Genomic DNA, 22,252 nt, shown 5'->3' with positions numbered 1-22,252 from the left:
GCAGAAAGGCCATGTGTAGCCAAAGGGATTTATTTTTAATCAGGATATTTTTTTCACCTTCAGACTGTAATGATTTTATTTGTTGGTTTTATGTAGGCCATTTTTACATAGTTGGCAATGGCAATAGAAGTTACTTTTAGATTTGGGTCATTTTCATTTCGGTTTAGATATCATTTTTATTCATCACTTGAAAATGATTTTGAGATACAAAGACTTTACATATGAAATAAATTCAACTGTTCTACGAAAATATGCATATGAAAACCATAACTGGCACGCAGATCGGTCGAAATGGTAAGATAAGTTGGCGGGCCTCCTGAGTGGTGCAGTGTTCTAAGGAATTGCAACGCAGAGCTAGCCCTGCCGCTAGAGATCCCTGTTCAAGTCTGTGTCCTCTGCTGCTGCCGGCTACTACCGGGAGACCCGTGGGGCGGTGCACAATTGGCCCAGTGGTGTCTGGTTTTGTGGAGGGTTTGGCCGGCATGGATGTTTTTGTCCCATCGCGCACTAGCAATTCCTGTGGAGGGCCAGGTGCAATGCGCGCCGACACGGTCGCCAGGTGTACGGTGTTTACTCCGACACATTGGTGCGGCTGGTTTCCAGGTTAAGTGAGCAGTGCAGCTTGGCTGGGTTGTGTTTCGGAGGACGCGTGGCTCTCAACCTTCACCTCTCCAGAGTCTGTTGCCCAGATGAGACAAGACTGTAACTTCCAATTGGATATCATGAAATTTGGGGGTAAAAAATGAATTCAAGGTTAATTGGCACTCTAAATGGAAACCGACCCCCTGGTGTAGCCTAATACCGGGAGCGTAATGGTGCTAGCTCTGCCACTAGAGCATCAGCAGCGGGAGGAGGAGATTCGGGAACAGGTTTTTTTTTCTGGTTAGGTTATCTTGGTTTCTGACACCCTCTTGACTAATTTGTGTCTTTGTTATTTAATCACAGTGTGCTTAAAGCATCAGACAAGCTCAGTAGCCTACATATAGTTGGTTTTATTCAAACACATAGGGTGTGTCTATATATTGAAAAATACACTTTTTAAAATTTGGACCAATCGATTGGTCGAAAGAACAGACGGCTTTTGGTCGACGAAACATTTTTTTTGTCGTGGACTGCCCTTATATCTAATCATTTCTGGGTAACAATGAAATACCTTACTGTGATTGTTTTCAATTAAAATGATCAAAAATGAGCAAAAATTACTTGTTAGTAAAGAGCAATCTGTCAAGCAAGAATTTTTCTAGTAATGTCTGGCATTGTCTGAGTGGAATTGGGAAACCTGAAAACTAGCTGTTATTGGCAGAGCTGTTTGTAACTCTTTGTTATTGGTCTATTAACTCATTTACCGCCTGGTGATGTCAGTGATGTGTTTTTTAGGGAATCCCGTTACTATTCTGCTAATGTAGTGATGTGTTTTTTAGGGAATCCCGTTACTATTCTGCTAATGTAAAATGTAGGTTTTCTTTTACTTTCACTTTCAAACAAAGACTGCTCCAGAGAGTTATTCGATAAGCGTTGGTGGTATAGTGGTGAGCATAGCTGCCTTCCAAGCAGTTGACCCGGGTTCGATTCCCGGCCAACGCAACTGGGTGTTTTGTTTGAATCACCATTTGAAATGAATCTGCTAAAAGTCCAGTGCAACTGTTTTTTTTTAAATCTCAGTTTCATATAGGGCTGACACCATTTAGTCAACTGGTCCATAGGCTGTTGGTCAACTGAGAATGTTTTAGTCGAGCAGTTTCCCCCATAAAAGGATTTATGGCACGACTTGATTGACGCATATCTCAGTGGACTGATCCATTGCTGAAGTCGCGGGGATGGAAACAAGTTCTGTTTTATTTCATTCCATTTCCGAGTTGTCCATTTATTCATTGTGTTTTGTTTGGAGTGCTCCTGTCAATAATGTTTAAGGACGCGCACCTGATTACCCATAGAAGTAGGCCTAGGCTACATTTACATTTAAGTCATTTAGCAGACCCTCTTATCCAGAGCGACTTACAAATTGGTGCATTCACCTTAAGATATCCAGTGGAACAACCACTTTACAATAGTGCATCTAAATCTTTTGGGGGGGGGGAGAAGGATTACTTTATCCTATCCCAGGTATTCCTTAAAGAGGTGGGGTTTCAGGTGTCTCCGGAAGGTGGTGATTGACTCCGCTGTCCTGGCGTCGTGAGGGAGCTTTTTCCACCATTGGGGTGCCAGAGCAGCGAACAGTTTTGACTGGGCTGAGCGGGAGCTGTGCTTCCTCAGAGGTAGGGAGGCGAGCAGGCCAGAGGTGGATGAACGCAGTGCCCTTGTTTGGGTGTAGGGCCTGATCAGAGCCTGAAGGTACGGAGGTGCCGTTCCCTCACAGCTCCGTAGGCAAGCACCATGGACTTGTAGCGGATGCGAGCTTCAACTGGAAGCCAGTGGAGAGAGCGGAGGAGCGGGGTGACGTGAGAGAACTTGGGAAGGTTGAACACCAGACGGGCTGCGGCGTTCTGGATGAGTTGTAGGGGTTTAATGGCACAGGCAGGGAGCCCAGCCAACAGCGAGTTGCAGTAATCCAGACGGGAGATGACAAGTGCCTGGACTAGGACCTGCGCCGCTTCCTGTGTGAGGCAGGGTCGTACTCTGCGAATGTTGTAGAGCATGAACCTAAAGGATCGGGTCACCGCCTTGATGTTAGTGGAGAACGACAGGGTGTTGTCCAGGGTCACGCCAAGGTTCTTAGCACTCTGGGAGGAGGACACAAGGGAGTTGTCAACCGTGATGGCGAGATCATGGAACGGGCAGTCCTTCCCTGGGAGGAGGAGCAGCTCCGTCTTGCCGAGGTTCAGCTTGAGGTGGTGAGCCGTCATCCACACTGATATGTCTGCCAGACATGCAGAGATGCGATTCGCCACCTGGTTATCAGAAGGGGGAAAGGAGAAGATTAATTGTGTGTCGTCTGCGTAGCAATGATAGGAGAGACCATGTGAGGATATGACCGAGCCAAGTGACTTGGTGTATAGTGAGAATAGGAGAGGGCCTAGAACAGAGCCCTGGGGGACACCAGTGGTGAGAGCACGTGGTGCGGAGACAGATTCTCGCCACGCCACCTGGTAGGAGCGACCTGTCAGGTAGGACGCAATCCAAGCGTGGGCCGCGCCGGAGATGCCCAGCTCGGAGAGGGTGGAGAGGAGGATCTGATGGTTCACGGTATCAAAGGCAGCAGATAGGTCTAGAAGGATGAGAGCAGAGGAGAGAGAGTTAGCTTTAGCAGTGCGGAGAGCCTCCGTGACACAGAGAGCCTCCGTGACACAGAGAAGAGCAGTCTCAGTTGAATGCCCAGTCTTGAAACCTGACTGATTAGGATCAAGAAGGTCATTCTGAGAGAGATAGCAGGAGAGCTGGCCAAGGACGGCCTGCGAGCAAATGTAGGCTTAGAAATGTGCCCATTTGGGGATCTAACAGTATTTCTGATTATCTTTAATCACCACCACTTATGAGCTGTGGAGCTTCTCAAAGTACAATTTTCTTCACCTCATACAGCAAGGAAACAAAGTCTGTTATTACATCCATTGAGAATGTCAATAGTTGCTCAATGTAGCCTATTTGAAAAATATTTCCAGCTCTCTCCCTTTGGATAAGCACTCAGCAAATAAAATAAAAAAATGTCATGCTCTGATCCAGTGGAAACGTTATAAAACAGGTCTACCTGATTACTTCTTGTGCTTGCGCAAATAGCCTGGTATAGAGCCTACAGCTGTGTCTGCCCAGAGGTCACCGGCAGGGGAAACTGAGGGTCCAAAATATTTTATACAATGTTGCAAGTTTGTTAGCTCAAGCATCTGGCTGGACCAAACTGTTGATAGTTGATACATTGCTTCAAGTTCATTGCAGAAAGGCCATGTGTAGCCAAAGGGATTTATTTTTAATCAGGATATTTTTTTCACTTTCAGACTGTAATGATTTTATTTGTTGGTTTTATGTAGGAAATTTTTACATAGTTGGCAATGGCAATAGAAGTTACTTTTAGATGTGGGTCATTTTCATTTCGGTTTAGATATCATTTTTATTCATCACTTGAACATGATTTTGAGATACAAAGACTTTACATATGAAATAAATTCAACTGTTCTACGAAAATATGCATATGAAAACCATAACTGGCACGCAGATCGGTCAAAATGGTAAGATAAGTTGGCGGTCCTCCTGAGTGGCGCATTGTTCTAAGGAATTGTAACGCAGAGCTAGACCTGCCGCTAGAGATCCCGGTTCAAGTCTGTGTCCTCTGCTGCTGCCGGCTGCTACCAGGAGACCCGTGGGGCGGTGCACAATTGGCCCAGTGGTGTCTGGTTTAGTGGAGGATTTGGCCGGCAGGGATGTTTTTGTCCCATCGCGCACTAGCAATTCCTGTGGAGGGCCAGGTGCAATGCGCGCCGACACGGTCACCAGGTGTACGGGGTTTCCTCCGACACATTGGTGCGGCTGGTTTCCAGGTTAAGTGAGCAGTGCAGCTTGGCTGGGTTGTGTTTCGGAGGACGCGTGGCTCTCAACCTTCACCTCTCCTGAGTCTGTTGCCCAGATGAGACAAGACTGTAACTTCCAATTGGATATCATGAAATTTGGGGGTAAAAAATGAATTCAAGGTTAATTGTCACTCTAAATGGAACCCGACCCCCTGGTGTAGCCTAATACCAGGAGCTTAATGGTGCTAGCTCTGCCACTAGAGCATCAGCAGCGGGAGGAGGAGATTGGGGAACAGGTTTTTTTTTCTGGTTAGGTTATCTTGGTTTCTGACACCCTCTTGACTAATTTGTGTCTTTGTTATTTAATCACAGTGTGCTTAAAGCATCAGACAAGCTCAGTAGCCTACATATAGTTGATTTTATTCAAACACATAGGGTGTGTCTATATATGGAAAAATACACTTTTTAAAATTTGGACCAGTCGATTGGTCGAAAGAACAGACGGCTTTTGGTCGACGAAACATTTTTTTTGTCGTGGACTGCCCTTATATATAATCATTTCTGGGTAACAATGAAATACCTTACTGTGATTGTTTTCAATTAAAATGAGCAAAAATGAGCAAAAATTACTTGTTAGTAAAGAGCAATTTGTCAAGCAAGAATTTTGCTAGGAATGTCTGGCATTGTCTGAGTGGAAAGGGGGAAACCTGAAAACTAGCTGTTATTGGCAGAGCTGTTTGTAACTCTTTGTTATTGGTCTATTAACTCATTTACCGCCTGGTCATGTCAGTGATGTGTTTTTTCGGGAATCCCGTTACTATTCTGCTAATGTAGTGATGTGTTTTTTAGGGAATCCCGTTACTATTCTGCTAATGTAAAATGTAGGTTTTCTATTACTTTTACTTTCAAAAAAAGACTGCTCCAGAGAGTTATTTTGTAAGCGTTGGTGGTATAGTGGTGAGCATAGCTGCCTTCCAAGCAGTTGACCCGGGTTCGATTCCCGGCCAACGCAACTGGTTGTTTTGTTTGAATCACCCTTTGAAATGAATCTGCTAAAAGTCCAGTGCAGCTGTTTTTTTTTAAATCTCAGTATCAAATAGGGCTGACACCATTTAGTCAACTGGTCCATAGGCTGTTGGTCAACTGAGAATGTTTTAGTCGAGCAATTTCCACAAAAAAAGGATTTATGGCACGACTTGATTGACGCATATCTCAGTGGACTGATCCATTGCTGAAGTCGCGGGGATGGAAACAAGTTCTGTTTTATTTCATTCCATTTCCGAGTTGTCCATTTATTCATTGTGTTTTGTTTGGAGTGCTCCTGTCAATAATGTTTAAGGACGCGCACCTGATTACCCAACGAAGTAGGCCTAGGCTACCTGGCCTGCGAGCAAATGTAGGCTTATAAATGTGCCCATTTGGGGATCTGACAGTATTTCTGATTATCTTTAATCACCACCACTTATGAGCTGTGGAGCTTCTCAAAGTACAATTTTCTTCACCTCATACAGCAAGGAAACAAAGTCTGTTATTACATCCATTGAGAATGTCAATAGTTGCTCAATGTAGCCTATTTGAAAAATATTTCCAGCTCTCTCCCTTTGGATAAGCACTCAGCAAATAAAATAAAAAAATGTCATGCTCTGATCCAGTGGAAACGTTATAAAACAGGTCTACCTGATTACTTCTTGTGCTTGCGCAAATAGCCTGGTATAGAGCCTACATCTGTGTCTGCCCAGAGGTCACTGGCAGGGGAAACTGAGCGTCCAAAATATTTTATACAATGTTGCAAGTTTGTTAGCTCAAGCATCTGGCTGGACCAAACTGTTGATAGTTGATACATTGCTTCAAGCTCGTTGCAGAAAGGCCATGTGTAGCCAAAGGGATTTATTTTTTATCAGGATATTTTTTTCACCTTCAGACTGTAATGATTTTATTTGTTGGCTTCATGTAGGCCATTTTTACATAGTTGGCAATGGCAATAGAAGTTACTTTTAGATCTGGGTCATTTTCATTTCGGTTTAGATATCATTTTTATTCATCACTTGAAAATGATTTTGAGATACAAAGACTTTACATATGAAATAAATTCAACTGTTCTACGAAAATATGCATATGAAAACCATAACTGGCACGCAGATCGGTAGAAATGGTAAGATAAGTTGGCACTCTAAATGGAAACCGACCCCTAGTGTAGCCTATTAACGGCAATTTAGGGAGCGTAATGGTGCGACTGCCAGCAGCAGCGGGAGGAGGTGTTTTTCTTCTGTTTAATTTATCTTGGTGTCTGGCACCCTCTTGAGTAATTTGTGTTTTCCATTAAAATGATCAAAAGAAACCAAAATGGTTTCTTAGTAAAGAGCAATTTGTCAAGCTAAAATCTTGCTATGAATGTCTAGCAGTGGTTTGAGTGGAAAGGGGGAAACCTGAAAAGTAGCGGAACTCTTTGTTATTGGTCTATTAACTCATTTACCGCCTGGTGATTATTTATCTGCTAATGATTCCAGGCTGTATCACAACCAGCCGTGATTGGGAGTATCATAGGGTGGCGCAAAATTTGCCCAGCATCGTCCTGGTTAGGGATAGCCCGTCATGGTAAATAAGAATGTGTTCTTAACTGACTTGCCAAGTTTAGTAAAGGATAAAATACCATTTTTTTAAAAGGAAGTCTAAGAAGCGCTATTTATATGCTCCCCTTAAGTTTCGTTTTTGCGTCTTTTACAGTTGGGTTTGTACACCAGCTTCAAACAGCTGAAAATGCAGTATTTTTGGTTATGGAAAATATACTTCACAGCGGTTTAGATGGTATTCTCTACACTATAATTGCTTGTTTTGATACATAAACACAAATTAAGCGACAACAGTTACTGCATTATTCTTAAGATAGCTAGGTGGGACAACCACATATCACAGGCACAGTAAGTAACGCTACACTTTTCCTCAATAAAGTAGTTATCAGCGCTAGAAAAGTAACTTTTTAGCAGAGACATTTCTTAAGCAATAATTTTGCTAGGACAGTCTGGGAGTGGTCTGAGGGGGAAGACGAAAACTTTAAACTAGCTGTTATTGGCAGAGCGGATTGGAACGCTTTCTTATTGGTCTATTAGCAATCGTATTTATTTATTTTTATTTCACCTTTATTTAACCAGGTAGACCAGTTGAGAACAAGTTCTCATTTACAACTGCGACCTGGTGTAAATAAAACAAAGCAGTGCGACACAAACAACAACACAGTTACACATGGAATAAACAAATGTACAGTCAATAACACAATAGAAAAAAATCTATATACAGTGTGCGCAAATGAGGTAAAATTAGGGAGGTAAGTCGATAAATAGATATGGCCTGGACCCTTTTTACTGCTGACACGGAGCCCCGCCGTTTCCACCACGACTGGTCTACCGACGTAATCCGCACCAACCAGGCAGGCCAAAACTCCCTCCCACCAAAACAGTCTCAAATTTCAGGCGATATTTTCAAACGGCTCTTACACTAAAATGGCATTATCATCATGTTGACAATTACCATCCTTATAGTGTGGAAATCTATATAAACACAGGATAATTACCTTTATCCCAGAAACCCTAGACCCATTCCAATTTGCATAACGCCCCAACAGATCCACAGATGACGCAATGTCTATTGCACTCCTCACTGCCCTTTCCCACCTGGACAAAAGGTGTGAGAATGCAAATCACTGACTACAGTTCAACGTTCAACACCATAGTTCCTTCAAAGCTCATCGCTAAGCTAAGGACCCTGGGACTAAACATCTCCCTCTGCAACTAGATCCTGGACTTCCTGATGAGCCGCCCCCAGTTGGTAAGGGTAGGTAACAGCACATCTGCCACACTGATCCTCAACACGGGGCCCCTCAGGGAGGCGTGCTCAGTCCCCTCCTGTACTCCCTGTTCACCCATGACTGCATGGCCAAGCACGACTCCAACACCATCATTAACAGGGATGCAAACTAGTCACCTTTCCGATGTGAATTTTGTGTGATATCTGTGTGAAATGTTAAGTAGCTAATGAAGTAACTACTATCTGTGAACTAATGTTTTCCCTCTACAGTATGTGGTTAATTTTCAGAATGAGAGAATTAGGTGAAAATGAGGCATTGCTTGTTAAAGAAGTGGATTCAGGGAACAAGTGTAGCTGGAGCTGGGCCTGGCTTTAGCTGGAGAGGTGAAAGAAACTCCACACACTTTCCTGCTTTCAATACAGTGGATAAAAAGGGGTATGCCAGGTATACTCTCTGCCTGAAAGAGATCAATTATGCCAACAAAGGATATCATGATCTGCTGGCACATTGTAGAACAGATGTCCACAGGCAGAAAGTGTCCAATATAATAACATGCAGTGTAGCCCAAAGATATTGCTTTTGTTGTGTTGAACTTGACAGTAACACTTTTGTGTGAGTGGGGATTATTACATTTTTTACTCTGTGAATGTTATTTTTGCCCACATGTAGCCTTGTGCACTTAATCAATGTCTACTATAGTGGCCACTATAATAGAGAAACAATAGAATGTCTGTTTGTTTCATTCTATTTCTACTTTAAGATGTGTGTGGTCACAAGCGTTCTATTATAAAGGCTGTCATGGCTAACTGCAATATTAGTGTATTGTTTTTTCTCAGACTTGAGTGTCATTTGCAGTAAAGTCTAGGCAACAAATAACATTGGATTGCTTTCTTAATTTTTTTTAGCTGTGAGTTAGGTTCACATTAAACCCTTTTCCCCCAAAAAAAGGATCACCTTTTTGGGCCCTCACCAGTTTGCATCCCTGCATTAAGTTTGCCGACGACATAACAGTGGTAGGTCTGAACACTGACAACGATGAGACACCCTATTGGGAAGAGGTCAGAGACCTGGCAGTGTGGTGCCAGGATAACAACCTCTTCCTCAACGTGATCAGGACAAAGAAGATGATTGTGGACTACAGGAAAAGGAGGGCCGAGCACACCCCCATTCTCATCGACGGAGCTGTAGTGGAACATGTTGAGAGCGTCAAGTTACTTGGTGTCTGCATCACCAACAAATCATGGGCCAAATACACCAAGACAATTGTGAAGAGGGCACGACAACGCCTAATTCCCCCTCAGGAAACTGAAAAGATTTGGCATGGATCTTCAGATCCTCAAAAAGTTATACAGCTGCATCATCGAGAGCATCTTGACAAGCTTCGTGCCATCTAGGACCTCTATACCAGGCGGTGTCAGAGGAAGGCTCTAAAAATTGTCAAAGACTCCAGCCACCTTAGTCATAGACTGTTCTCTCTGCTACAGCACGGCAATCAGTACCGGAGCGACAAGTCTGGGTCCAAAAGGCTTCTTGAAAATAAAGGAAAGCCGCACACTCTAAGAGCTCAGATGCAAAGATTTAATAACCAACGTTTCGACAGCGAAGCTGTCTTCATCAGCGTATCATCACAAACACTGAGAGATGAGTCATTTATATAGTGTCAAGAGACACACAGGTGTTTGTAATCATGGCCAAGTATGGCCTAATATCATTGGTTAACTGAAATATTAAAAAAATGGTATACAAGGAACATACAAAAAGACAAACAAATGGATAACATATGATCATAGCATTTGTAGTCTAAAAAGTATCTAACAAACAATTACAATGGCAAAATCACAATAATCACAAGAATGTCTTCAGATCAAAGTCTATGTTGAGACCGAAGGGAGCAAGTGTCTTTAAATTAAAGATCCAGGCAGCCTCTCGTTTTAACAATAAATTATCAAGGTCACCCCCTCTCCTCGGGAGGGTGACATGTTCGATGCCAATATAACGCAGAGACAAAATCGAATGGCCTGCCTCCAAAAAGTGGGCCGCAACTGGGTAAGTCAGGTTTTTGCACCTAATGGTGCTACGGTGCTCTGAGATACGTACTTTTAATTCACGCTTTGTTTTACCCACATAATTTTTACCACAGGGACAAGTTATAAGGTAAATAACTGCCTTAGTGGAACACGTAATAACACCTTTAATTGGGATAGATTTCCCTGTTTGGGGGTGTTTGAAGGATCTACATTTGTAAGTGCCATTGCATTGAGCACAGCCATTACACTTGTAATTTCCATCCAGTATGGGCGCAAATAGGCGTTGTTCAGGAATATCTTGGGGTGGTAAATCAGAGTGTACCAATTGGTCTCTGAGATTTCTGCAGAAATGCCATGCCCCTAAAAATTATGTGGGTAAAACAAAGCGTGAATTAAAAGTACGTATCTCAGAGCACCGTAGCACCATTAGGTGCAAAAACCTGACTTACCCAGTTGCGGCCCACTTTTTGGAGGCAGGCCATTCGATTTCGTCTCTGCGTTATATTGGCATCGAACATGTCACCCTCCCGAGGAGAGGGTGTGACCTTGATAATTTATTGTTAAAACGAGAGGCTGCCTGGATCTTTAATTTAAAGACACTTGCTCCCTTCGGTCTCAACATAGACTTTGATCTGAAGACATTCTTGTGATTATTGTGATTTTGCCATTGTAATTGTTTGTTAGATACTTTTTAGACTACAAATGCTATGATCATATGTTATCCATTTGTTTGTCTTTTTGTATGTTCCTTGTATACCATTTTTTTAATATTTCAGTTAACCAATGATATTAGGCCATACTTGGCCATGATTACAAACACCTGTGTGTCTCCTGACACTATATAAATGACTCATCTCTCAGTGTTTGTGATGATACCCTGATGAAGACAGCTTCGCTGTCGAAACGTTGGTTATTAAATCTTTGCATCTGAGCTCTTAGAGTGTGCGGCTTTCCTTTATTTTCTAGTGTTCTGCTCCGCTAGCCAGCACCTCGCCTTTATAGGTGTGCGTTCCTTTTTCTAGATTCCAAAAGGCTTCTTAACAGCTTCTACCCCCAAGCCTTAAGACTCCTGAACGGCTAATCAAATGGGTACCCGGACTATTTGCATTGACCCCCTCACCCCCATTTTACACTCCTGCTACTCTCTGTTTATTATCTATGCATAGTCACTTTACCTACATGTACATATTACCTCAATTACCTCGACTAGCCTGTGCCCCCGCACATTGACTCTGTACCAGTAGCCCCTGTATATAGCCTCGTTATTTTATTGTTGCTCATTAATCATTTTTTATTTTCTGCTCTTTTATTTTTATTTTTGATACATTTATTTTTACTTCAGTTTATTTTAATAAATATTTTCTTAACACGTATTTTTCTTAAAACATAATTGTTGTATTCGGCGCATGTGATAAATACAATTGGATTTGATTTGACGTTGGACTGCACTGGGCCTTTAAAATAAAATTTCATTAATTCCTTTCACTTTCACTTTCAAAAACAGACCACTCAAAGAAAGGATTCAGACAGGCGTTGGTGGTATAGTGGTGAGCATAGCTGCCTTCCAAGCAGTTGACCCGGGTTCGATTCCCGGCCAACGCAGTTGTTTTGTTTTGGGGGGTGGTTTCTGTTTTTTCTTTCTCTAGTCCTCAATTGTATTTCATTCACAGGGCATGTGGTGCATTCCTCTGACAAAGAGCGGGGAGGGGTGACTTTAAACTGCTCCGCCATGCGTTCTCTCGATGAGTCAGGCTGCAGCACTTTTTTCTTTCATTAAAAATACTTTATTTTAGCCTGGGACAAATACATCTTTACCACCAACCCTCACCTATTCTGTGAAGATAAGAATATTTCATATATGCTTCATAACAAAACTCTCCTTCCTGGTATGTCATGTGCCTCCTTAGCGCAGTAGGTAGCGCGTCAGTCTCATAATCTGAAGGTCGTGAGTTCGATCCTCACAGGGGGCAGAGTTTTTCGCACCATCTTGATTTTAGTATTTTGCAGGTTTTCTTATATTTCACACATGTTACGTTTTGGAATGCCCCAAAATTATCAAAGACTCCATTTAGACTCCATTCAGCCAAGTCATAGACAATTCTCTCTGCTACCGCACAGCAAGTGGTACTGGAGAGCCAAGTCTTGTCCAGTCCAGGTTTCAGTTTTTCACAGGTTTTTCAGGTTTTCTCTGTGAAAAGCACACTTTTTTGAGGTCTGGAAAAAATCGGAGAACTTTGGTTGTAGTTGCCCTTTAATTCAAGTGCACACCTAGCAAGACGCTGTTGTTTAGCTGTGTTTTTGTGGCGCACATGTGATGGTAGAGTTTGCAAAACAAATACCCACTGGATGGGTTAAAATAATGATGATATCATATAGGCCTAGACTTTGTAGTTAACATTTAACTGTTTCAAGTTCCTTGGCGTATACATGATTGATGATCTGAAATGGTCCACTCACACAAACAGTGTGGTGAAGAAGGCACAACAGGAGGCTGAAGAAATTTGGCTTGTCACCTAAAATCCTCACAAACTTTTACAGATGCACAACTGAGAGCCTCCTGTCCGCCTGTATCACCGCCTGGTACGGCAACATGAACATGAACATGTACGGTCACATGAAGGCCAAAAATAAACATCAAGGACAACAACCAACCCGAGCCATTGCCTGTTGATTGATTGGTTTAATTTATTTGACAATTTGTAAAATATATACATAAGGGCGCTCCAGCCGGTGATGCCTCCACATACACCCCACTGTCATCCAGAAGGCGAGGTCAGTACAGGTGCATCAAAGCTGGGACCGAGAGACTGAAACACAGCTTCTATCTCAAGGCCATCAGACTGTTAAATAGCCATCACTAGGCGGCTTCCACCCGGTTATGTAAACCTGCACCTGAGAGGCTGCTGCCCTATATACAGACTTGAAATCACTGGCCACTTTAATAATGGAACACTAGTCACTTTAATAATGTTTACATATTCTTGCTTTACTCATCTCATATGTATATACTGCATTCTATTCTACTGTATTTTAGTCTATGCCACTCCGGCATTGCTCATCCTAATATTTATATAGTTCTTAATTCCATTCTTTTACTTTTAGATTTGTGTGTATTGTGTGTATTGTTGTGAATTGTTACATATTACTGCACTGTTGGAGCTAGGAACACAAGCATTTCGCTACACCCGCAATAACATCTGCTAAACATGTGTATGTGACCAATAGCATTTTATTTTGATTTGATTTGAGAAAGCATGAGCTCCTGAGTTGGGAAAATCTTGTGCTATACACCGACGCATGTCTTGTATTCAATATCCTAAATGGCCTGGCTCCCCCTACACCTAGTACTTTTGTTAAACAGAAAACCCAAACCCATGACTGCAGATCCACAAGGTTTGCCATGAGAGGTGACTGTATAGTTCCCTTAAGGAAAAGCACCTTTAGTCAATCTGCTTTCTCTGTGAGAGCTTCCCATGTCTGGAACACACTGACATCAGACACACATAACTGCACCACCTATCACATCTTCACAAAAAATATGGCTAAAGACATGGCTAAAGGCCAATCAGACGTGAAAAGAATCCCTAGCTGTGTATTGCCACTTTCCATGTTGTCTGTAGCTTGTGAGGTGTGGAAAAACTGTTGCTTTTATGTATTTTGTTTTGTTGCTTTTTGTGATATTGCTCTGTCTGCGTGCTACGTGTTGCTTGTTCTATGTTGCTCTGCATGTGCTCACTGCTCATTGTTTGTCTGTAGTGTTATTGTTTTTAATAACCTGCCTAGGGACTGCGGTTGAAAATTAGCCGGCTGGCTAAAACCAGCGCTTTTACTGAAACGTTGATTAATGTGGACTGTCCCAGTAAAAATAAAAATAAACTCAAACTCAAAACAAAAAGGTGTCGTATTCTTCCTGGGGGTGTATATGAACAGATTTGAATAAGATTTCATGTTGCTAAGATGCTGTCAATTCCACTTTAAAGATGTGCACTCAGTGGGCATTTTATTAGGTACACCAATCTAGTACTGGGTCGGACTCCCCTTTGCCTCCAGAACAGCCAGAAGTCTTTGGGGCATGGCATTCAATCGTTGCTCAATTGGTATCAAGGGACCTAACGTGTGCCAGGAAAACATTCCCCACACCAGTACACAGCCAACACCAGCCTGCACCATTGACACCAGGCAGGATGGTGCCATGGACTGAAGCTGCTTACGCCAAAACCTGACTTTGTCATCAGCATGACGCAACAGGAACTGGGATTCGTCTGACCAGTCGACTCCTCAATTGTCCAGTGTTGGTGATCGCGTGCCCGCTGGAGCTGCTTCTTCTTGTTTTTAGTTGATAGGAGTGCAACCCGGTGTGGTCGTCTGCTGCAATAGCCCATCCTTGACAAGGCTCAAGTTGTGAGTTCCGAGATGCTGTTCTGCACACTACTGTTGTACTGCCTGGTTATTTGTCTGTTTGTGGCCCTCCTGTTAGCTTGCACAATTTTTGCCATTCTCCTATGCCCTCATCAACGAGCTGTATTTGTCCACTGACTGGATTTTATTGTTTGTCGCACCATTCTCTGTAAACCATAGACTGTTTTGCGTGAAAAGCCCAGGAGACCGGCCGTTTTTGAGATACTGGATTTTTATTTTATTTATTTCACCTTTACTTAACCAGGTAGGCTACTTGAGACCAAGTTCTCATTTGCAACTACGACCTGGCCAAGTTAAAGCATAGCAATTCGACACATACAACAACACAGAGTTACACATGGAATAAACAAAACATACAGTCGATAATACAGTAGAAAAAAAAGAAAACAAAAAGTGAATATACAGTGAGAGCAAATGAGGTAAGATAAGGGAGTTAAGGCAATAAATAGGCCATGGTGGCGAAGTAATTACAATATGGCAATTAAATACTGGAATGGTAAATATGCAGAACATGAATGTGCAAGTAGAGATACTGGGGTGCAAAGGAGCAAGATAAATAAATAAATACAGTATGGGGATGAGGTAGATAGATGGGCTGTTTACAGATGGGCTATGTACAGGTGCAGTGATCTGTGAGCTGCTCTGACAGCTGGTGCTTAAAGCTAGTGAGGGAGATATGAGTCTCCAGCTTCAGTGATTTTTGCAGTTTGTTCCAGTCATTGGCAGCAGAGAACTGGAAGGAAAGATGACCAAAGGAGGAATTGGCTTTGGGGGTGACCAGTGAGATATACCTGCTGGAGAGCGTGCTACGAGTGGGTGCTGCTATGGTGACCAGTGAGCTGAGATAAGGCAGGGCTTTACCTAGCAGAGACTTGTAGATAACCTGTAGCCAGTGGGTTTGGCGACGAGTATGAAGCGAGGGCCAACCAACGAGAGCATACAGGTCGCAGTGGTGGGTAGTATATGGGGCTTTGGTGACAAAACGGATGGCACTGTGATAGACTGCATCCAATTTGTTGAGTATAGTGTTGGAGGCTATTTTATAGATGACATCGCCGAAACGAGGATCGGTGGAATGGTCAGTTTTACAAGGGTATGTTTGGCAGCATGAGTGAAGGATGCTTTGTTGCGATATAGGAAGCCGATTCTAGATTTAATTTTGGATTGGAGATGCTTAATGTGAGTCTGGAAGGAGAGTTTACAGTCTAACCAGACACCTAGGTATTTGTAGTTGTCCACATATTCTAAGTCAGAGCCGTCCAGACGGGCGGGCAGGTGAGGGCAGTGATCGATTTAATAGCATGCATTTAGTTTTACTTGCATTTAAGAGCAGTTGGAGGCCATGGAATGAGAGTTGTATGGCATTGAAGCTCGTCTGGAGGTTAGTTAACACAGTGTCCAAAGAGGGGCCAGAAGTATACAGAATGGTGTCGTCTGCGTAAAGGTGGATCAGAGAATCATCAGCAGCAAGAGCGACTGTAACAACTGCCTCTAGCAAGAGGGGGGTGGGTGTGGAATCAGGAGCAGGAGAGGCAGACGGGTTCCAGGCAATCAAATGTTTATTACAGGCGATCCCAAAGGCACAGCACTACCACAAAGGGAAACCGCACAAATGTAGCATCCACTGACAGGGAAGGAAGTAGGTACACACAGAGGAGAAACCTCGACTCTGCTAACGATCGAGCAAAAATGTCCACGGTAAACAACGGTAAACGGTAAACAAAACCCGTGGTGCAGGCACGCACCCCTTTACAGTACTAATCAGCAACAATCCCACACACAGCCTAACCTGCAGCGGGGAAATATAAACCCACCGAAATCAGTACAACAAGACACAGGTGTGTAAAACCAGACAGTACTAAACGAAAAAGGGAAATGGGATCGGTGGCGGCTAATAGGCCGGCGACGACGACCGCCGAGCACCACCCGAACAGGGAGAGGAGTCACCTTCGGTGGAAGTCGTGACAGCGACATCATTGATGTATACAGAGAAGAGAGTCGGCCCGAGAATTGAACCCTGTGGCACCCCCATAGAGACTGCCAGAGGTCCGAACAACAGGCCCTCCGATTTGACACACTGAACTCTATCAGAGAAGTAGTTGGTAAACCAGGCGAGGCAATCATTTGAGAAACCAAGGCTGTTGAGTCTGCCAATAAGAATGTGGTGATTGACAGTCGAAAGCCTTGGCCAGGGCGATGAATACGGCTGCACAGTAATGTCTCTTATCGATGGCGGTTATGATATCGTTTAGGACCTTGAGCGTGGCTGAGATGCACCCATGACCAGCTCTGAAACCAGATTGCATAGTTGAGAAGGTACGGTGGGATTCGAAATGGTCGGTGATCTGTTTGTCAACTTGGCTTTCGAAGACCTTAGAACGACAGGGTAGGATAGATATAGGTCTGTAGCAGTTTGGGTCTAGAGTGTCACCCCCTTTGAGGAGGGGGATGACCATAGCAGCTTTCCAATCTTTGGGAAACTCAGACGATACGAAAGAGAGGTTGAACAGGCTAGTAATAGGGGTTGCAACAATTTCGGCAGATAATTTTAAAAAGAGAGGGTCCAGATTGTCTATCCCGTCTGATTTGTAGGGGTCCAGATTTTGCAGCTTTTTCAGAACATCAGCTATCTGGATTTGGGTGAAGGAGAAATGGTGGGGGCTTTGGCGGGTTGCTGTGGAGGGTGCCGGGCAGTTGACCGGGCTACCAGTACGGAAAAAAAATGTATGAAATGTATGCATTCACTACTGTAAGTCGCTCTGGAAAATAGCTACTGCTAAATGACTAAAATGTAAATGTGAATGTAGGGGTAGCCAGGTGGAAAGCATGGCCAGCCGTAGAGAAATGCTTATTGAAATTCTCAATTATAGTGGATTTATCGGTGGTAACAGTGTTTCCTAGCCTCAGAGCAGTGGGCAGCTGGGAGGAGGTGCTCTTATTCTCCATGGTCTTTACAGTGTCCCAGAACTTTTTTGAGTTTGTACTACAGAATGCAAATTTCTGTTTGAAAAAGCTAGCCTTAGCTTTCCTAACTGCCTGTGTATATTTGTTCCTAACTTCCTTGAAAAGTTGCATATCACGGGGGCTATTTGATGCTAATGCAGAATGCCATAGGATGTTTTTGTGCTGGTCAAGGGCAGACAGGTCTGGAGTGAACCAAGGACTATATCTATTCCTAGTTAAAAGAAATTCCGGCGCGCCTGGCACCAACGATCATACCACAATCAAAGTCGCTTAGGTCACACGCTTTGCCCATTCTAATGTTCAATCGAACAGTAACTGAATGACCTGATACCTGTCTGCCTGCTTTATATAGCAAGCCATGGCCATGTGACTCACTGTTTGTAGGAGCAAACCATTTTTGTGAACGGGGTGGTGTACCTAATAGATTTTGAATCAACCATTCCCTTTATTGGGTTAAATAGGATGTCAGTAATTCTGGTCCCCGACTTTGTTGTGTTGTGGGTGTTACACATCTGAAGAGAAGCCTATGGATTTTCCAGGTTTAATGAATTAATACAACTTCATAATGACCTAATAGGAATCCCCAGTGACCCACCAATGAGTCTAGACCATTTGGGAACATTGGGTATAGTGATATATCACAATCCACATGTACCTCACCATGAAGCTATTATAGCTTTATTATTACAGTCAATTAAATACCCAAAGCTGAACATGTGATATTATTTATTCATATCTGACACCCCTTCTTTGAACAGAGAGGGTGGGGGTCGAGCGAGAGGAGAAGACTGAAAGCAGGCATGGCTTGGGCCAAAAGGAAGCATGCATACATGCAGTAATTCCTTACATTGAAAGCAATCTTTATCTTTTGTGTTTCTTTACGTAACCACTATCACAACCACTAATTTAAGCATTAAATAGCCAGGAAACAGTAGAATGTAGCAAGTAAGGTATTTTGTAATTTGTGTGAATTATCCTTATTCGTAACATACAGTACTAATGTATCGTGTCCAGTGTGCCTTTGCGATTTCACCAGAAGAGGGCAGTAAAGTACACTAAACAATCCTGTATTTGCTTCAGCATGGAGATAGAAAGTTCGATTTTTACTTCGCAACAGGCAAAATAGACATTTTCAGTTGTGTGTTTGGGTAGGTTTTTCAGCGTCTATCCAACAAAATATTTTTCAGTCATCTGGAATTTAATTCCTAAGACCATATAGTCCTATTTGCTAATTATGAAATAAATCTGAATATTTTTTGTTTTATAAAGAGCATGATTTGTCAGATTGTCAATCAACTCAAGTGCCATTTGGAATTCTAGTTGTACACGCAGTGGCCAGTTTATTAGGTACAACCAGTACCGGGTCGGACCCCCTCCAGAACAGCCTGAAAATATGATATTATTAATTCATATCTGACTCCCCTTATTTGAACAGAGAGGGTGGGGGTCGAGCGAGAGGGGAGAGTGAAAGCGCACATGGCTTGAGGGAGAGAAGGAAGCATGCACGCAGTCGAACAACGCCTGAGTTGAGTGTGGTACATCTACAAATCTTAGTCCACAATACCGTCTCATATAAACTCAGTGTGGGATTGCCTTTATGCACAAAAACCAATAATGTGAGAACCCGATGCAGACGTCGTATCATGGACGTTTAATAGTATCAACTGCTACTTTTTATTTGTGTCATACATTTTTTAACAGGCCGTGAAATCATCGATTTACACTAAACCCACGGATACCTGGATTGAGATGCAGCAATGTCCCGAAGAATATGCCCACGCGTAAATTTCTATTGGATTTTTTCAGTTCTGTTTCTGGTGAAAGTAGTGGATGTTGGGGCATACAGCTGTCATGAGGTGAAGACCGCTTTCCAGGTGCGCCAGATCGGCCCACTGAAGTGGGTACCGGAGACTCCTGGGACAGGTGAGTGTGTGCATTTCCGCGGTCAGCAGTGACAGTTGACGTTTACATTTGAGTAATTTACGCTTTGCAATTTGTAGCGAGATCATCCCGACTGTTGATCATTTTGAACTCAAATAGAATAGCTTTTCTATTGCATTGCTTTCCAGGAGTTGGTTAAACTGTATCCACCTCCCTATTAAACTTTTGTCGCTCTTTTAAATTTTGTTTATTGAAATTAGAATTATGTAAATGAGAAGTGTTAGAAATATTAGAAGGACAACACAGCTACCTTGTCAACACTTTGATCAACACAATTTACGTATCTGTAAAAGAGGCTTGTGAAATGTAGATTCACAGTCAGAATTGTCATTCCTCTGGCACGCTCCTATCAGGAGCGCACGTGGTTCTCTCTACACACTCTGAGAGCCGGTGTAAATACAATACTGACAGAACCAGTTAAAATGAGTTTCAGATGGGATTTTCGGTGAATATTCGTTTTTATTGCTCAACGATAGCTTTTCAACCAAGCATGATTATTAAAATTGTATATTCTGTATCAGGAGAAGATGGACAAAAATCCACTGCTTATCGGGGTTATTTGTTCTGCCAGATTTCAATCTTCAATAGCTCTTAGCATGCCATGACCATGAAAGTAATATATTCTGAATTGGGGAGGATGGACAAAAATCCATTATGTATTTATTTATTTGCTTTTAATCTTCAATATCTCTAAGACAAGCCATGACAATGAAATATTCTGAATCAGGGGAGGATGCACAAAAATCCATGTTATATATATATATATATATATATATATATATAGTGCCAGTCAAAAGTTTGGAAACACCTACTCATTCCAGGGTTTGTCACGATATTCTCCTTCGTCTGAGGATATCTCAAAATCACTGTCAGAAAAAGTGGACCAATACGCAGCAGATTGCGGGCTCAACATCATTTTTTATAAATTATGATGTACACGGCCAAAACAATAAACACGAATGAAACGGTGACAGTTTTACAGGCTATACATAAATCTAGCAGTGTAAAATTAAACAACCCCAAGAGAAAAACACACACCTAATATATGACTCCCAATCAGGAACAACGATATCCAGCTGCACCTGATCGGGAGTCACAAGACTAACACAGAAACAGAACAACTAGAAACTACATACAACACACAACTTCTGCCACGTCCTGACCAAATACTAAACAACTACTCCCTCTGCTGGTCAGGACGTGACAGGGTTTCTCTTTATTTGTACTATTTTCTACATTGTAGAATAATAGTGAAGACATCAAAACTATATATATATATATATATATATATACAGTGCCAGTCAAAAGTTTGGAAACACCTACTCATTCCAGGGTTTCTCTTTATTTGTACTATTTTCTACATTATAGAATAATAGTGAAGACATCAAAACTATGAAATAACACATATGGAATCATGTAGTAACATTTTTTTATTTAAACAAATCAAATATATTTTATTGATGACAGCTTTGCACACTCTTGGCATTCTCTCAACCAGCTTCATGAGGTAGTCACCTGGTATGGATTTCAATTAACAGGCGTGCCTTGTTTAAAGTTAATTTGTGGAATTTCTTTCATTCTTAATGTGTTTGAGACAATCAGTTGTGTTGTGACAAGGTAGGGTTAGTATACAGAAGATAGTCCTATTTGGTAAAAGACAAAGTCCATATTATGGCAAGAACAGCTCAAATAAGCAAAGAGAAACAACAGTCCATCAATACTTTAAGACATGAAGGTCAGTCAATCCGGAAGATTTTAAGAACTTTGAATGTTTCTTACATTTACATTTACGTCATTTAGCAGACGCTCTTATCCAGAGCGACTTACAAATTGGTGCATTCACCTTATGGTATCCAGTGGAACAACCACTTTACAATAGTACAGCTATCTCTTTTGGGGGGGGGGGGGGGTTGAAGGATTACTTAATCCTATCCCAGGTATTCCTTAAAGATGTGGGGTTTCACAGAAAAGGAAGCCCCAGAGTTTTACTTTTTATGACCCTTATTTAACTAGGCAAGTCAGTTAAGAACACATTTTTATTTACAATGATAGCCTTCTGGGGAACAGTGGGTTAACTGCCTTGTTCAGGGGCAGAACGACAGATTCTACCTCATCAGCTTGGGGATTTGATCCAGCAACCTTTCAGTTACTTGCCCAATGCTCTAACCACTAGGACACCAATAATAAGAAGAGATTTGCTTGTGCAGAGAAACAACCACCTTGTCTTTGTGAGACATAGAGTAGGTGAACGGATGATCTCCCCATGTGTGGTTCCCACTGTGAAGCATGGAGGAAGAGGTGTGATGGTGTGGGGGTGCTTTACTGGTGATGCTGTCTGTGATTCATTTAGAATTCAAGTCACACTTAACCAGCATGCCTACCATTGCATTCTGCAGCAATACGCTATCCCATCTGGCTTGCGCTTAGTGGGACTATCATTTGTTTTTCAACAAGACAATGACCCAATACACTTCCAGGCTGTGTCAGGGCTATTTGACCAGGAAGGAGAGTGATGGAGTGCTGCATCAGATGACCTGGCCTCCACAATCACCCTACCTTAACCCAATTGAGATGCCATGGGATGAGTTGGACCGCAGTGTGAAGGAAAAGCAGCAAACAAGTGCTCAGCATATGTTGGAACTCCTTCAAGACTGTTGGAAAAG

At 42.5% G+C, this 22,252-nt stretch overlaps 1 protein-coding gene and 4 non-coding genes across 5 annotated transcripts in view; all 5 read left to right on the top strand.

Moving 5' to 3' along the window:
- The first annotated feature begins 1,512 nt into the window (after positions 1 to 1,512).
- trnag-ucc (transfer RNA glycine (anticodon UCC)) lies at positions 1,513 to 1,584 on the top strand. Its single transcript has one exon. It is a non-coding gene; the product is annotated as a tRNA-Gly (tRNA).
- A 3,792-nt stretch (positions 1,585 to 5,376) lies between these two features.
- On the top strand, positions 5,377 to 5,448 carry trnag-ucc (transfer RNA glycine (anticodon UCC)). The gene has a single exon. It is a non-coding gene; the product is annotated as a tRNA-Gly (tRNA).
- A 6,347-nt stretch (positions 5,449 to 11,795) lies between these two features.
- On the top strand, positions 11,796 to 11,867 carry trnag-ucc (transfer RNA glycine (anticodon UCC)). Its single transcript has one exon. It is a non-coding gene; the product is annotated as a tRNA-Gly (tRNA).
- A 295-nt stretch (positions 11,868 to 12,162) lies between these two features.
- Positions 12,163 to 12,235, top strand: trnam-cau (transfer RNA methionine (anticodon CAU)). The gene has a single exon. It is a non-coding gene; the product is annotated as a tRNA-Met (tRNA).
- Positions 12,236 to 19,044: 6,809 nt separating this feature from the next.
- Positions 19,045 to 22,252, top strand: part of LOC115169842 (glypican-3-like) — a 36,036-nt gene continuing 32,828 nt past the window's right edge. Inside the window, exon 1 of the mRNA XM_029725860.1 lies at positions 19,045 to 19,571. Within this exon, the coding sequence (XP_029581720.1) occupies positions 19,406 to 19,571 (166 nt within the window). The 5' untranslated portion in view covers positions 19,045 to 19,405. The remainder of the gene's footprint in view (positions 19,572 to 22,252) is intronic.

This window comes from Salmo trutta, chromosome 31 (assembly GCF_901001165.1).
Source record: "Salmo trutta chromosome 31, fSalTru1.1, whole genome shotgun sequence".
Lineage (NCBI taxonomy): Eukaryota > Metazoa > Chordata > Actinopteri > Salmoniformes > Salmonidae > Salmo > Salmo trutta.
The sequence above is the reverse complement of the archived record's forward strand: the minus strand, read 5'-3'. Positions and strand labels throughout refer to the sequence as shown.